The 17,531-nt window shown below is 40.8% G+C and overlaps 1 protein-coding gene across 1 annotated transcript; it reads left to right on the top strand.

Moving 5' to 3' along the window:
• The first annotated feature begins 541 nt into the window (after nucleotides 1–541).
• tgfb3 (transforming growth factor, beta 3) lies at nucleotides 542–17,162 on the top strand. The gene is made up of 7 exons (XM_047345124.1): nucleotides 542–1,301; nucleotides 8,845–9,008; nucleotides 10,169–10,298; nucleotides 10,448–10,555; nucleotides 14,116–14,272; nucleotides 14,829–14,982; nucleotides 16,206–17,162. The coding sequence occupies exons 1-7, from the start codon at nucleotides 962–964 to the stop codon at nucleotides 16,362–16,364; spliced, it is 1,212 nt and encodes a 403-aa protein (XP_047201080.1). The 5' UTR covers nucleotides 542–961; the 3' UTR covers nucleotides 16,365–17,162.
• Nucleotides 17,163–17,531: the final 369 nt, after the last annotated feature.

Raw genomic sequence — 17,531 nt, 5'->3', positions numbered from 1 at the left:
AGATAAAATGTCCTTTTGTGTATATATACTTCGTGTATTGGGCGCCAACGTCGGCTGTTCAAATGCAAAAAAGTAGTTTTTCTTCCACATCTCAAATTATTCATGCAGTTTCTGACTTTGTCCGCGAGATGTCAGTGTCGCGCATGTATTTTTTGGCACAGATCAAGTAAACGGTAGCACTATGCAGCAATGCACCAATCTAAAACACACAGCGGAAGTTGTCAATGTTGTTCAATAACTTAAATATGTTATTTTAAACATGTTCTGTTAATAAACTAGCAAATGCATAAAACAAAACGGAACCCATTCTAAAAAAAATAAGCGTGTTGTTTGCAGAAAACAGAGACCACAAACTTCCTCAACGCATTCAAATGATTTTTATCAAAGGTTTTGGAGACCAAACTCAAAAACAGATCAAAAATATATATTTTTCAGCACATTTCTTAATAGGAGAGAACTCATTGTCCGAACACGGTCTAGAAGTTATTGCCCCTCCTTCAGAAACGTCACCGCCTTTGACTATAAAGTATGAGTGAGAGAAGCGAGAAGCCTGAGTGAGTTTGAGGTAGGATTGCAGGGATATAACAGATGCGCAGAAGTGGATGAAGAGTCCAGTGGTATGGAGAAACCGAACCAGGGCGCAGAGACAGGTTCCATCTGAAACAATATCAAAGAGAAGAAAGAACTACCTGAATGGGACCAGGGGGGATGAAGAGTGTAATTAACAGTTTTGATAAAGAGCTGTGGTTATATTCTAAAATGGCACGGATTTGCACCCAAGCAAATGCGCACTTTGCAAAGATGACATAGCACTTGAGAAAATGGGATTCCTCCAGGAACATAATTCACTCACGACCTGAATGAAAATAGAAAAGGAAATCTGTTGAAATCGGTTTAGTTTGGCTTGATATTTTTCTATTCTTTTACTTGACAAGCTGCGGCTGTGAGTGAACTCTGAAATATGAATCTGGGCAAACTGTTTTTCCTCCTCTCAAACTGTGTCACAGTGACTTTTTCGCTATCCACTTGCACCACCGTGGACATCGACCACATAAAGAAAAAGAGAGTGGAGGCGGTCCGGGGACAGATACTCAGCAAACTCCGGATGACAAGTCCGCCTCAGACGACAGGTCCGAGCCAGGTACCGTTTCAGGTCCTGGCCCTTTATAACAGCACCAGGGAGCTCATAGAAGAGCTGGGAAAGGACCGGCAGCACAGTTGCGGACAGGATAACACAGAGACTGAGTACTACGCCAAAGAGATTTACAAGATCAACATGATCAATGGTTCACCAGAACACAGTGAGTTTCAATTTTCAATCTGTCAGGTTTTCAATCTACCAGTCAGCACTTGTAAAGACAATTTTATTGTGCGTTTTCCATTCACCAGGTGGTCAAATTATTGACATAATAAATCATTTAAGCACTTATTATATCCACGATTTGTCCCTTTACAAGCATAAACCTAAATGTACTAAAAAAAAGTAGAGTTTGATTGCAAAGTGGAAACAAAATAATACATAGTTTTCAAAACTTTTTATAAATAATAATCTGAAAAGTGTGACTTGCAGTTGCATTCAGTCTCTCTTGGTCAATACTTTGTAGAATTTGATTTAAGTCTAGACTTTGGCTAGGCCATTCAAACACATGAATATGCTGATCTGAACTATTTTGACTGCATGTTTAGGGTCATCGTCCTGCTGAAAGGGGAACCTCCACCCAAGGCTTAGGTCTGTTGCTGCCTTCAGGTTGTCTTCCACGATTCTCCAGTATTTAGCTCCATCTATCTTCCCATCAACTCTGACCAGCTTCCCTCTCCTTGCCGAAAAAAACATTCCCACAGAATGATGCTGCCATCACCATGTTTCACCATGTTGGTAGAGTGTTTACTGTGATAGCAGCATTCGTTTTAAGCCATGCATATCATTTTTCATGCTGGCCAAAACGTTTTTTTGGGCTTATCTGACCAGATTGCCTTCCCCTATGTGTTTGCTGTGTCCCCCACATGTCTTATGGGAACCTGCATATGGGAACAGTTGTTCTGTCAACAGATTCTCCAATCATGTTAAAGTTCTCTAGCAAATCCCTGAGGTCTTACAGAAAAGCAAGGTGGCCACAGAAATAAAATTCTACATTTGTGGACTCTATCTACCAATTTGGCAATTTCTGAAGGCAATTGGTGGCAACAGATTTCATTTATGGGTATCAGAGTAAAGAAAGGTGAAACATAGCACACCACACGGGGTTTTATTGTCTTCTAGGAATTTCCTGTCTATCTTCTCATTAGCTCTAACCAGCATCCTCCTGAAAAAAGTATCCCCACAGCCTGATGCTGCCTCCATCATGTGGGGATTGTGGGTTTAGGATGATGTGCAGTGTTGAATTGTCCTCCTGCATAGTGTTTTCCATGTAGGGCAACAGGTTTTTGTACAGCTAGAATTGTATAAATTCCAGTAAAATACATTGTAAATTGTTGCTGTAATGTGACAAGATGTGAAAAAGATATAACATTTTAGATTCCAGGTTTTATCACCTAAAAACAAAGTTGTAAATGTGTAATTGGAATTTCATTTAATTGTGTTTCCTATTCATCGGATGGCCAACCTTCTTGAAAATTCTGGGATTAAAGTAAAACAAAAAGAATAATAATCAGTAATCTGTGTGTCATACACTTCTTATTAGCCGTGGAAGCAGCTTAAGGAAAATAAACAAAGTTTATTACAGGACCTGAGCAGTTTTACACACAGATGCTCCGTAGATCAGAAGAGCGTCGTGCAAAGGCGAGAGAAAAAGTAAACAGTCTAATAGGAATGAGCACCATTCCACGTTTACCTCACACCAAAGCCCTGGGAACTCCAGCTTATGTCTGACACATTCCTAAGTGAGGAAATTTCTCAGGCTGTTAAATATTCTATTTATTGCCAACTGTAATACTTCATTTCCATTTTTCTGGCCCCGGAATTTTTCATCCACTGCTGTTCACCTCTGTTTCCCCCCACTCTATTCCTTTTGAGTACCTCTGTGTTATGATCTAATTCCCTTGTTCATCCATATTGGTATTTCCTGTATAAACTATGGCCCATTGATTGTTCCATAAATCAGTAGCAGAAGCTTGGTGAGAGGCCGACTTTCCGGAGAGGTGCCGTTTGGATTTGTGCCCATTCACGGTCAGAGGTCGCACAGTGTGGGGGTGTTATACCCTTCTGAAATCAACAGGTGTTTATGCTGCGTTGCGACACTGAGCAGAGCCGCAGCACAAGTCCTGAAACAAATCCATTTCACGGGTCCTGCAAAGTGCTTCTGACAATCAAAATACACAGCTCGGGGTTTATCCGCTGGTCAGAGGTAGCTGGAGCTCCCAAAACAAACAGAGGCCTAAGGAGCGGGATCTGAGATGGCCTGGTGCCCAGGACACATCATACTGTATTGGGCCATATACTCTAGGTGATAATAGAAGATGTGAACCTGATTTACAACTGGCAACACTTTTACCCAGCTTATAGTCCATGGAAGATATTACTCAGATCATCAGAGCAGCCAAAAACACATTAATTAAAACTTTTCTTTCCCCTTCCCATTATGTAATTTCAGGGGGAGCTCGTCACACAGCACAATATAATGTCTGTCACCTTGATAATTTTACAGTGTAGTTCATTTTCTAGCTGGATATAATGACTTTTACATGCACCGCTTTTGGATGCTGGGAGTGTTTGGGAACGTGGTCAAGTATTACTTTAAAACAAAAAAAGAAAAAACAAATTCAAGCACAGTTAAGAAGTTAAACAGAAACTTTCTCCCAGACGTTAATGCACCACTTGCTCCAGACACTACTACCAGTGGAAATCAACGCATTCTGCCATCTATGAGTCCACAGAAGAAGCAGAATTCAGACATGGCAGCGGTTCAGAGCTGTCAGAAGTCAGCGCGCACTGCTGAAGGAAAGGAGACAGCCAAGCTAAAGCACGACCTGTGGCAGGATACCGACTCGACCATGCCTTGCAAATTGGATCATGCAGCTTCAGTGGAATTTCAAGCCAATCACTGACTCAGTGTTGAGGCCCGTAGAAAATATGAGGACTTGCGCTGAGGACAGCAGGGGTATCTGATATATGGGATAGTAAAAAGGTGATGTCATCTGAACAAACAGAGACAGAGTTATCTGGCTTGCTCCCAGGGAAACAGCATCTCTCCAACCAACTCCCACAGGTTCACAATTTTGCTTCCTCATGTTTAATCGAGCAGGGGGAAAAGTTGTTTTTCCTAGCGCAGAAGTCCGTCACATTATCTCATCTGCAGCAGTCAGTATCTAATGAATGGAGTGTAGAAATAAGAACCTCTTCATGAAGAAAAGTTTGATTGCTTTATCTTAAAAACTTTATTTATTTGTGAGAGAAAATGAAACCTTTTCAGCAGAACCTAATGCAAACAGATGAAGATTCAAGATGTCGGAATTTGAATGGATAAAAGAGCTCAAGTTAAACTTAAATACATTTCCAAAGAAATTGCTGCTATGCTTTATGAGATTCTAGACACCACAGCAGCTGGCTTGCACCTGCAGACTTATGATTACTATTTCCTTTGTTTACCTCCCCAAAAGCTCTGGAGAGACTGACATCACAGAGCATTCTACGGGCAAAAGGGTAAAAAGAGGTGATTCCTAATAGCGAATATCAGGAAGCGCCTGCACTCCCAGCAGGTGAGCATTCATTTGGAGGGTGAGGTGTGACTGATGGGGTCGAGGCGTGGCATAAAAGATTTAAGAGTTCACAAAAAACTTGTCTGTGCAGCCTTGATTCTGATAAAGCAGCTCAGCATAAATTTTTTATTTTTAAGTCCTGACCGTATACAGTACCATGCACATGTATTCAGATCCCTCATTTTGTTAGATTACAGCCACAAACCTCAATGTTTTTTTATCAAGATTTTAACTGGGTGTGCAATTTGGGGTTTTTCTCAAACAGCTTCTCAGGTTTAGTCAGATTGGATGCTAAGCATTAGTGAACATCTTTTTTCAAGTTCTGCCAGATATTCTAAATTGGCTTTAGGTTTGGACTTTAACCGGAATGTTGTAAAACATGAATATGCTTTGATCTAAAGCATTCCTTTGTAGCTCTTGCTGTATATTTAGGGTCCTTATCTTGCAGGAAAGTCTCTCTGTAGCAGACTCAGGCTTTTACATGTGTTTTATTCCAGGATTGCTCTGGATTTAGCTCCATTCATCTTCCTATCAGCTCTAAGCAGCTTCGCTGCTCCTTCTAAGGAAAAGCATCCCGGCAGCATAATGCTGCCACAGGGATGTGCAAAATACATTGAAGTTTGAGGTTGAATCTATTTGGTTGTTGTTCTCCTGGAAGGTGAACCTGGGCGACGGACACAAGTTTTGGCATTCTTCAAAAGTTTTTCTTCATACCTTTTTCCCGTCAACTCCGACCAGCTTCCCTGTTAATACTAAAGTAAAGTATTCCCACAGCATGATGCTGCCTCCACCATGTTACATCATGGGAATGGTGATTTCAGGCTGATGTCCACTGCTACACATACCGTTTTGCATAGTTGCCAAAAACCTCAATGCCACAAAATCACAGTAAAACATATTGAGATTTTGGTTGTAATGTGACAAATCCTGAATATCTATGATCTAAAAAATCACAGATATTGCTCCCTAACAACTAAAACTTGTAAATACATAACTGGATATGCATTTACTTTGATCCATTCATCAAATGCCCAAATTTGTGTGAATTAATCAAATAAATCTACGCATAAAAAACAAAATCAGTAAATGAATCAATGCTTCATACGCTTCATATGAATGTGGAAGCAATTTAAGAAAAATGGCAGGAAGGTGCCACCATCATGTTTTGTTCATGGTGTGTTCAGGATGATATGCTAAGTTTTACTTTTCTGTTGCTCAAAGCAGTGTGCAGGCCAGTGTGCCCATCTAAATATATTCAACTAGAAGTTTAATACCATATAAAAAGTCCAATGTAATATATTGAAGTTTGTGGTTGCAAAATGATGAAATATTAGCCAGTTTAAGGGGTATGAATACTTTTGCAAGGCACTGTCATAAAAGCATCAAGGAACCAATGAGAATACTTTCATTAAATCGTAAAAGAAAATGAAATAACAATAAACTTTAATCACATCAATTAATCACCCAATCAATCAAAACTTAACCTACAAAACGCTTTAACATACCATAAGAAAACCAAAGTGCTGGACATGTGAATAAAAACTGTGGGATAAAATCAGAAAACTAAAAGTTGATCCAGCAGTAAATATTCAGCAATGTCTTTGAGACAGCAGTAGATCTAACTTGTTTACTTAAAATAAGTCTCTCTCTGGTTTTAATTTCTGACAGTAGATTTAGCCAGAAAATTAGACCCAGAAGAAGCTTATTGATATAAATCTGTGCAGGCTCACACGGTTTCCAGGCTCAGCTTCCTGTCGCTCTATTTGAGAATTTTCAACCTGGCAAAAAAATAAAATAATAGTAAAGAAATTAGTGAATTGATCTCATAATAATTGCACAAACAATTCCCTCCACTCACCAAGATGGAACAAATTACCTTTCAGACCCCTGACAAAAATATGTCGTAACTTGAAATCCTAAAAGCTTTGCAATGGGAAAAATGAGGTAATCCAAAAGGAAATCAAAGACTTGATTAGAATTTCAAATCTCCCCTCAAAATGGGGCTTTCCACCTTCTGTGGGGGAGGCAGAGATGGAGGAAGGGAGGAAGAAATGGGGACATGAGTGAGAGAAGGAAAAAGCTACTGAGGATTCCTCCTCATGGATTGTCTGGAAAACATTGGAGAGATATCTGGCTCGGGATAGACACGGAAAAGGTTGTCTATAAATAGGGAAAGTTGAGAAACAAAACTGTATGGAAACACCACATAATGACTAGGAGGACACTGAAATAGGATTATGGGTCAAATGAAGTACAGACACTTGGAGATTTGCAAGTTCCTTTTGCATGACACAGAAACAGCTTCTGAGTTTCCATTCGTCCTGAAACTGCTCGAGGTGCAAATCAGCTAAAGGTGCATTGCGCCTTTCAACCACCAGCATAATACGAGGCACGGTAATAAAGCTTAAGCTTGAGGTAATAAATTAGCCAAAGCTTGGCTGTAAATGACTGTTTCCACTTGCCTCATAAAAAGTTTGCTATGTGCTTGTTTTGCTCAACACTCCATGTGCTTTGCCTGTTAAAATAATAAACTCCTGCGTGATTTAATGGAATAAAAAATGACGTCAGTATAACAGGAAGCTTTTCAGATAGCAGCCACTCTTTCTTGATTTTGTCTGTGTAGATAAGAGGGCCTTCTGTGGCCTGAAATCTCCATCCTCAGCGGTTGTTCTAGTATTGCTCTGTCCAGCATTTGCAGATGCATGTTTCTGGCTAAATCTCTGAGGTCAGAACAGTTTTGGCTTCTGTTTGAGGCTTCAAAGCACCTGTTGTGTTGAAGTGCTGGTAGGAGGAGTAGAAAGATGCTGTCCCTCTGTTGCCTTCTCAACTACCACATTGGCCATTTGGTTCTCATTTCACGACTTTAACTTGTTGCTAACTCTTACTGCACAAAGCAGAAGCAGATGGTTGGAATATTTAAAAGTATATGACTATTTTCTGCAAACTGCTTTACGATGTTAGGATCACATATCAATAACAGTCTGCATTAAAAAGCCTATATAAAGTTTTTTTTCCACAACTTTTTTTTTACGGTTGTGTGTTCAGGGTTGCAGTTCACAATCGTTATACTTATTTCCATGACCAAAATCAAGTAATATGTAAAAAAGCGTGAAAGAAAATAAGTGAGCACAAGGCAGCTCAGAAGGCAGCCAAAAGTTGCAGAAGAGTGATGACGCTACATTTGGAAAGCAGAACTTAGGCATTATTGGATAACACAAGGTCCAACAAAAGAGAAAAGTATTGATAGCAAAGTCATAAGCTCAAATTTGAGTTCATACAGTAAAGATTTATATGATGATTTATCCAGTGAGAAGAAAAACGTCATAAGAAATGCTGCGTAAGCGGTAACTTGGAGACCTAACAAACCGGCACCCTTAAATTTTGGCGGGTTGTTGTGCTGTTGCATAGAAATGCAACAGCACCTTTCTTCCAACAACTGTGTCACTGAAATTGCCTACTTTATATTAGTGAGCTGTGCAGTAGTTGTTCAACTTTCACTTTTCTCCACATAATCAGTCAAACATGTTTAAGTCATGAGTAATTACAAAAACAAGTACTGATATATAATCAGACTGCAGACTGCCACTGCAATGAAACGCTCTCTCCTTCATTTGGCTCAGACACAGAGAAAAACAATTGCAACGAATGGTAATTGTTGTGGCTAAGCAGACAGGAGGATCATATGAAGAGAACAGTTAGGGATTTAACTAGACTTTTTTACATTACCAGACATTTGTGCTGACAGAGGAAATATAAAAAAGAAAAAATGCTGTAAAGAAAACATTTTAAACATATTATTATCATTACATAAACATTTGCTCACAAATAACAGCTGCAGTCACCTCAGTGGTCTGGCTGGTTACTCCCTGCCCAAGCTATCTGACCTAGACGTGGCATGAACTGTGTTGTGTCCTCATCATCTTTTGGTTGTTTCTTTCCCTAAATCCATAAATCTAAATGTTTCATAATCCTGGAGTAAAAGGTGTTTCTGACAGAGAGACTGGCTTTGTTTCTATGTCAGAAGTGCAGTGGAAGGGTCATTAACAATACATTTCATACGTTCAATACTTTTACGTTTTATGAGTCCAAAGTATGTTATTTGCTTTATTCAAAGAACTGATGAGTTACAATTTTCTTTTTTACCTGCAGATGACCTCTCCTACTGCCCTAAGGGTATCACCTCCAAGGTTTTCCCCTTCAACGTGTCGATCGTGGAGAAGAATGCCACCAACCTGTTCCGGGCTGAGTTCCGAGCCCTGCGGATCCCCAACCCCAGTGCCAAGAAAAACGAGCAGAGGATTGAGCTCTACCAGGTGCGTGAACTTACCTCTCAGAACTTTCCTCAGTTAGCAGAACACAGGTGGGGGTGAGGGGGTGGGGAATATGCTCCGTTTCTCTCCAAAGTCGCTTGTTGGTCAGAGGGAAAACATTTATTTTTGGGGAGTCTGACTCCCTTTTTCCTCTTCACGTGCTGATCATTATTCCACGTGCCTATATTCCAATGGATTCCACATCAGGACACATTTTAAAACCTTCTGCAACCACATTAACATTCTGTGATTTCTTCTCTTCAAGCTTTTAGTCTCAGAGCAGTTGTCCATACATGCTAGATCAAGGAAGTTTTTATATCTACCTCTGTGTTTCATGTTTATGAAAATCTCTGAAGTCTGTTGAAACATCCATATGGTTGATGTCTGTACAGGGAGTGGCATGCTTATATATGTTTTTCTGCCTCCTCATTAATCTCCTGTATGAGAGTCAGAGTAATGATCAGGTTCCAACACTTCCTGCCAGAAAGACAAGCGTCTCTGGACTACATACCGTCTCAGAAGCAAAGCTCAGGCCAGTGATTGAATGCTGACTGTCAGGTCCTCGAGATTATTTTCCAAGGGCCTGGGTAGAGATAGAGGCAGGGTCACCCACTGGTGGGAGAAAATGGAGCCATTCAACCACCCCCACACTTTTTAGGCTAGATCTGATTGGCAGATGGCTGATGATGGCGGTGCAGCGGCCCCTCGGTCCCATAGGAAGGGAGATTAGATGCTGACAATGTTCAGGAACCTAGTTATCCACAGCCCTTGCTGTCGGGGCCAAGCGCTCATACACACCGCCCAAACATATTTTTCACCACAGATAAACACCTGGTACTGGTACAGATATGAATTCCTTCATTGTCAGTTTTTGTTCAGTAGAAATGCCCTGAGAGATATTTATTTTTTAACTGTGTGACACTGGATTTAATCTGCTGACGAGTAGGATGGCCAGTTTCTCATTGGCAGCAGGGTAACAACGCAGGCATTAACTTGCAAAACAAGGGTTTCAGCACAGGGAGTCATTTGTTTCCACAAAGAGTATGTTTTGGCCTGAGGCATCCTGGAGAGTCTGGCTCAGACAGATAGCCTTGGTTCCGCATGTATGTGTGTATAAAAACAAAGTTCATGCAGCAGGGTCACATTTTCAGCTTTCTTCACAGATCCTCCAGAAGGACGACCTGAAAGTCAAACAGCGCTACATTGGGGGCAAGAACGTCCTGACCAAAGGCCCCCCTGAGTGGGTCTCCTTTGATGTGACAGAGACAGTGAGGGAATGGCTGATGTACAGACGTGAGTTGAAAACCTCAGATCTTCCTCTCTTCACACCTTGCTTTTACACACCCTGTCAGAAAGATAACAGTTTTATTAAGAGATTAAGGATAATTGCCTCGGGAAACATGTCATCTTCTTAGATCTTTCCGTTCTTAATGTTCCCTCAGAGACCAATCTTGGCCTGGAGATCAGCGTGCACTGTCCTTGCCACACTTTCAGGCCTAATGGTGAAATCATTGAAAACACGAATGAAGTGCTGGAAGTCAAATTCAAAGGTGAGACTTCTTTTGGATACAATTTTGATGTGACAAACTAACAGGGTTTAGAGCATGTTATTGCACTGATGCCTTCAGCTGTATTTGATTTTATAAAAGCTGAAAGCAGCTTGACAGAGTCAGATGCAGGTTCATCTTAATATATTAGAATATCATTGAAAAGTTAATTAACTTAAATAATTCAACTAAACAAGTGAAATTCATATACTATATAGCATCATTATGCACCGATTGATACATTACAAGTATTTATTTCTGTTCATTTAGATCCTTATGGCTCGAAGCTAATGAAAACCGAAAATCCCATATACAAAAATACAAAAATGGCCTGTTATGGCCTAGACAACATTAGGGAAGACTGTTGATGCTACAACTGTCCAGCAGTCATTGACACCCTCCACAAGGAGGATTAGTCACAGAAGATCACTGCTAAAGCAACTGCCTGTTCACAGAGTGTTGTATTGATGCAAGTTAATGGAAGGTTCAGTGGAAGGACAAAGTGTGGTAGAAAAAGCCGTGCAAGCACAAAATAACAGCAGCCTTGAGTGAATAGGGCAGCAAACCTATGAAAGGCTGCTGATAAATTGATCTGGGCTTCCTTAACAGCCAGAATCTTACTTTTCATTAGCTGTAATCCATAATCTTTACAATTAACATAAACAAACACTCTGAATATATCAGTGTGTGTGTGGAGCAAGTGTGCGTCATTACAAAAATTAAAAGAAACCAAACACACCAACAGTACTTCGACAACTCATGAAATGAAGCAGATTTTCTTTATAATCCATTCAAAAGGAATGTTGTGGTTGAAGTGGTTCGATTTAATGCCAACAGTTTTCAAACATTTTATAACAAGCATCTCAGTTCATAACAAATTTTCCTAATTAAAAGACTTGAAACAGGATTTGGATTTTTTTTTTGTCCTCGTTACAATTTTACACCACTGTGAGTTGATCTGTTGCACAAAAGCCAAATAAAGTGCATTGAAGTTTGGGATTGTAGTGTGACAAATGGAAAGATTGAATCAAAAAAGGGGTCATAAATAATGCACTACTACTAAAAGATTAGAAAAAGTCAAAAGTATCACTGTTTAATTGTTTTTTGACAAACGGTCACAACAAGGGGGTTCATTGCAAAATAGTCAAAATAGAGTCCAGATTGGTGCTTTAACTTTAAGACATTGTGATCTAGTTTTTGGGATTCTGCTGTTGGTTTTTATATTGATTTAGATAAATGTACAGGCTGCACGGTGGCACAGTTGGTAGCACTGTTGCCTTGCAAGAAGGTCCTGGGTTCAATTCCCGGCCGGGGGTCTTTCTGCATGGAGTTTGCACGTTCTCCCCCGTGCATGCGGTTCTCACCGGGTACTCCGGCTTCCTCCCACAGTCCAAAGACATGCCTGTTAGGTTTGGTCACTCTAAATTGCCCTTGGGTGTATGAATGAGTGTGTGCATGGTTGATTGTGTGTTTGTGTGAGTCCTGTGATGGACTGGTGACCTGTCCAGGGTGTACCCCGCCTCTCGCCCATAGACTGCTGGAGATAGGCACCAGCTTCCCTGCGACCCACTATGAAATAAGCGGTAGAAAATGACCGACTGACTGACTGACTGACTGACTTAGATAAATGTTGAAAGGACCAACGTCACTACAAACAAACATTTCAGTCTTATGCCCTCAGGAATGAGTTTCTGTGGTGCAGATTGTTTGCTATTTTTAACCTCTGCACACTTTTTCCATGCACAAAAAAGCTGCAGAGAAGAAAAGGTTTCAGGCATACGACGTCCTCTTTTATGCAAAAGAAAAATTTAAAAAGCATCTCAGTTTCGATCTAGATTTGGGTGCACTGCGTACAGACACTTTGGTTTTTTGGATTTCCAGGATTTCCCGTGTTGTTCTGTCTCCTTGGCCAGACTGTGGTTGCAGAGTCTGTGTTTGGTCAGGGTTTGTCTCTGCTTTTGATCTCTCAAAACCAAAAAGGTGCCCCTGCCAATTTTTATTTCCGATCAGGAGCCAGATAATCATTCGGTATGTTTGAATTACATTTAATTTGTCTAATATTAAAGATAGACATCTTTGCTCTGTTGAAAAATGTGGCTTATTATGATTAGAGCTATTTGGGCTGGGTTTTTGGATTATTTTCATTTGTAGATTTCATGAGCAGTTTATTTTAAAGGCCCAATTTAGCTCATTCTTTCAGTAAATGACTTAAGGTTTAGAGATTTTTAGTTCACATATGAACTGAGCTCATGTAGGGATTTAAAAAAGTGACTTGTAGTCCGTTCATCAGGATGTTCCTTATCCAGTAATCCTCATGAAGATGACGGACTTCATTTTTTAAAGGAAGACAGACAGACTATGGGAATACAGATGATCTGGTATCGTACTTAGCACAGGGGCCCCCAGGCCCTTGTTCCTGGGAACACTCCTGACTAGCCTGACCACAAGGAATGGGCTGTGACGGGATGCAGACATTTGGCCCCAAATTAAAGAGGGCCGTGCAAATCTACCAGCATCTCTCCCGAGATATCAACTGTTTTAGCTATCAGGGGTAGATGGGATGAGCAGACGCAGGCAGAATGGAGGGAAAGGAAGGAAGTTGAAGGGAGCAGCGTTAAATACAGAAAGCTGGGGTTTATATGCAGTCTAGAAAGTCTAGAAAAATATGGAGTTAGGTTTTAATGTTTTCCAGGTGTGAATAAGCGTGGCAAAATAAACGAAGGGTATGGAAAAACATTTGTATTTGCAGACTGCGTTCCCTTTGTTGTTTAAATGTTGTCTTTTCTTCTGTCCCTTCTTTTTTATCTCTTTTTCCTTGTGTCCTTCCTTGATTTCTTCCAACCATCTTTTCTTCCTTTCTTGTGCCCCTTTTGTTTTCTTCCTTTCTCTTCTTCCTCCCTCCTCCCTTATTTCCCTGCTTCATCACTCCCTTGCACCTTTCCTTCCTTTCCTTCTTTCTCTTAATTGTGCCCTTACTTCTTTTACTCCTTGTGTCCTACCTCCCTCCCTATTTTATGCCCATTCCTTCCCCCTTGTGTTCTTCCTTACTTCCACATGTCTCATGTTCATTCCTCTTTTCTGCTTTCATTGCTTCCTTGTGTCCCTCATTCCTTTCTTCCTTCTTTCTTACCATTTGTCCCATCTTCCTTGTGTTCCTTCTTCCTTTCCCCTTTCCTCCCTCCTTTTAATGTACCCTACCTCTCATCTTTCCTTTCTTGTGCCTTACCCCTCTCTCTGTTCGTTCTTTGTGTCCTTCCTGCATCCTTCCATGTGTCTTCCCCCCTTCCTTCCAGTCTGTTTTTCCAGGTTCGATATTCAAAGCCTTCCATCATAGAAAATAAATAAAAAGTGAACTTTAGTGTTTTATGTTTTAAAATGAATTTAAAGTACTAAAGAATCTGGAATGTTGTGTCTGGAAAAGTCTGGATGTTTCACATGAAAAATGTGAAGGAACTCTGGGAAAGGATGAAATAATGTGTCAGGAATGAATGAAGCTGTGCCTGCAGATTATCCTCCAGCTGAACCAAAGCTATCTTTATAAATCTGGTAACTTTCTCCTGCAGGCATGGAAGGAGACTATGACGATCCGAGCCGTGCAAAAAAGCAGAAAGAGCAGCTGTACCCTCACCTCATCCTCATGATGATTCCTCCCCACAGGCTCGACGTCCATTCCTCCTCCCGCAGGCGCAAACGGGCACTCGACACCAATTATTGCTTCAAGTAAGGCCCATTTCCTTCGTCTGGAAAATTGTAAAGGGCTGCTTGCACAAATGTTCATTGTGTTAAATTTTGTAAAGTAATCGGTGTGGCTGAAAAAGGAAGCAGCTGAAAAACTCTCTACCGATAGGAGGCTAAATTGTTAAAAGTAGAACTGCCAAAGCCACAAAAATAGGAATATCAGCTGTCATTTCTATTAAACATGACAGGGAAGAAATGAATATAGGCACATAATTCACAATATAAGCTTGTTAATCAACCAGACAAGCATGACAAAGGTACTACCTGATGCAAGTCGGGATGTGTCCCAGAACCAGCAAACGCTACCTCCTCTTACACACCGTCTCCTCAGCTTTCCACTTCCTCCATCACGCTGACATGCAAGTACCAAAGACACCTGGGCTGACTCCAAGAGGGAAAATAAGGGCACACCTAAGAGAGGAATTTCTAAAGGTCTCTCTCCTCTCTGACTGAGGGCACAGGGAGGATGTCTGTGCAACTATAAAATGGCTTTATTTGGAAATCAAACGTAATCCTGTCTGTCTTCTCTTGTCTGCAGCAATTACGAGGAGAACTGCTGTGTGCGACCACTATATATTAATTTCCGTCAGGATTTGGGCTGGAGGTGGATCCACCAGCCTGAGGGCTACTATGCAAACTTCTGTTCTGGGCCCTGTCCCTACCTTCGTAGTGCAGACACCACCCACAGCTCGGTGAGACAAACATGACTTTAACAGCGCCTTGTTCACATTCTGTTAAAACCACAAACTTTAATGATTTTATGGGGATTTTATTTGATAGACCAACACAAAGTAGGGATACATAGTTTTCATGAAGTGTACCTAGCACAACATGTAGAAGAACGTGCTCTGATCAGATGAGACCACACTTTTACTTTTTACCTAGATGTTGCCAAAATCATGTTTAGCTTATAATATGGCGGTGGCAGTATCATGCTGTTTTGATGCTTTTTTTCAGCAGGGACAGGGATGCGGATGGAGCTAGGACCAGGGCAATACTAGAAGAAAACCTGATAGAGGGTGCAGACTTGAGATTGGGGTGGAGGTTCAGCTTCCAACAGGAAAATGATCCTAAATGTGCAGTCAGGGCTACAACAGAAGGGTTCAGAGATGTCAAAATCCAGTCCTCGAGGGGCGGGTTTCACCTGAATCAAAAGGCTGAATTACCTCCCCAGTATGCAGTCAGGTTCTCCAGAGTCCTGCTAATGGCCCAAATATTTGATTCAGGTTTGTTGAAGCAGAGACATCTAAAAGTTACAGGACACTGGCCTTTGAGGACTGGAGTTTGACATCTGTGGTTTATATTAGTGGTGTCCAAAAACAGACCTGGTATCTTGCACCATTTAGGTCTTTCCTAAGTTCAACACAACTAATTTAAAGTAAGCGCCACTACCAGGCTCCTGTAGAACTTGATAGAATGCCATAATTCAAACATTTAAATCACTGAAACATTTATAGGAGGAGCGACACATCTAAACCCTGCAGAAGACCGACCTTTAAGGGGTGGATAAATTGATGTTCAGACACTCCCTATTCAAGTCTGACTGGGCTTGAGCTAATCTCCAAAGAACAATGGACAAATTTCAGTCTCAATATGTTGAAAGCTGGTAGAGAAATTCCTCGAAAGACTTACAGCTGTAACTTAGGAAAAGGTGATTCTGCAAATTTAGGGAAAAAAAGTGAATACAAATGCATGGCTCCCTTTTCAGATTTTTATTTGTACAGAATTATGTAAAAGTTTTGATTCCCTTCACAATAAAGTACTATGTTATGTTGGTCTAAAACACAAATCCCATTAATACTTAGAGTTGTTTACCTAAAAGAGGTGTGAATACTTTTACAAGCACTGCAAACCAAAGAATGGGTTTGAATACATCACTGCTGATCTTCCTCTCTTCCTGCTCTGCCTTCCACAGCTGCTGAGCCTCTACAACACCCTGAACCCAGAAGCCTCCGCCTCACCCTGCTGCGTTCCTCAGGACCTGGAGCCCCTCACCATCCTCTACTACGTGGGACGCTCCCCAAAAGTGGAGCAGCTCTCGAATATGGTCGTCAAGTCCTGCAAGTGCAGCTAAGCTTCAGGGATACAGCGGAGAGGAGACATGGGAAGAGAAGCCTTGGAGGAGATGGAGTTTAAATCAGGCAGGATGCAATTCGTCCTCAATGATCACCCCCACCCCACCCTCGCCCCGGCTTTAGCCCTGCTCAAGAAGAAAAAGCAATTCCCCATCTCCTTGCAATCATTGACAGCATTTACCAGAACCGATCAGAGACCACTTCACCTTAACTGACATCAGCATTACTTGTGTTTGTCCTATTAATTATTACAGCATTTTGAAAAGCCTGTACCTCACATGACTATTGCCTGTTTTCACTGAATGAGGAACAAGAACAACAGTGTTGGTATAAATCTCAAGGACCATAAATGTATGCAACCAAGAAGAGACTGAGAATGTGAACTGGACTTAGCATGTGTCTAAAAGAGGTAGGATGAGATGATTTGTTTGCTGGGAGCAAACGACGGGGCACATCCTAAAATCCAACCTGGAAGCTGTACTGTGCATGATGCCACAGCTCCCTACACTGTTTGTTGAGGAGTTTATGCTGTTTAATAAAAATGATGTAAGGAAAAAAAAAGAAGAAAACATGCTGGAATCCAATCTTTATTTCATCTGAGTAACGCTGTGGTTATGTTTACCTCTGTAATGCAACAGCATGGCGATTCCAGGGATTGTTTCATTTTAAAGTGAAGCCTTTCTGTTATATGAGCTGATCTATGTCACTAAATGAACTCAACTAGATCACAAACTGTAAATGTTTTTATTACTCATGAAAACACATTTTTTTTTTTTTATTAAAGGAAGACAATTGGAGAGCCTGTTTCATTGTTATTGGAAAAATACATAAGAAGTTTTTATTTAAATTTAGTCCAGTGTTTGTGCTACAGTCTGCTTACGGAAAACATATCACAACATCCAGCCTAACATGCATGCCCCGGCTTTAACAGCAATAAATCCACAACATGACGTTCACCACGTTACAAAAACAATCTGTCACATTATTATGTTGCTTTGAGAACTACAATCTGTGCAAACTCATCTCTGATGATTAGAGAAAATGTTGCACATAATTCAAGTATTTCTGTTCGTCTTTTTTCTCCCCAATCAAACACTAAGTGAGCTCTCCATGTTCTCCCAAACACAACAGCATCCATAAAGGTATCAAGTACCTCATAAAAGTAT

Source organism: Girardinichthys multiradiatus, chromosome 19 (assembly GCF_021462225.1).
Source record: "Girardinichthys multiradiatus isolate DD_20200921_A chromosome 19, DD_fGirMul_XY1, whole genome shotgun sequence".
NCBI lineage: Eukaryota > Metazoa > Chordata > Actinopteri > Cyprinodontiformes > Goodeidae > Girardinichthys > Girardinichthys multiradiatus.
The sequence above is the reverse complement of the archived record's forward strand: the minus strand, read 5'-3'. Positions and strand labels throughout refer to the sequence as shown.

Coding starts and splice junctions, on each gene's coding strand:
- tgfb3 (XM_047345124.1), top strand. CDS start 962: ATGAATCTGGGCAAACTGTTTTTCCTCCTCTCAAACTGTGTCACAGTG. Junction 9,009..10,168: donor AGAGGATTGAGCTCTACCAG/GTGCGTGAACTT, acceptor CTTTCTTCACAG/ATCCTCCAGAAGGACGACCT. Junction 10,299..10,447: donor GGAATGGCTGATGTACAGAC/GTGAGTTGAAAA, acceptor ATGTTCCCTCAG/AGACCAATCTTGGCCTGGAG.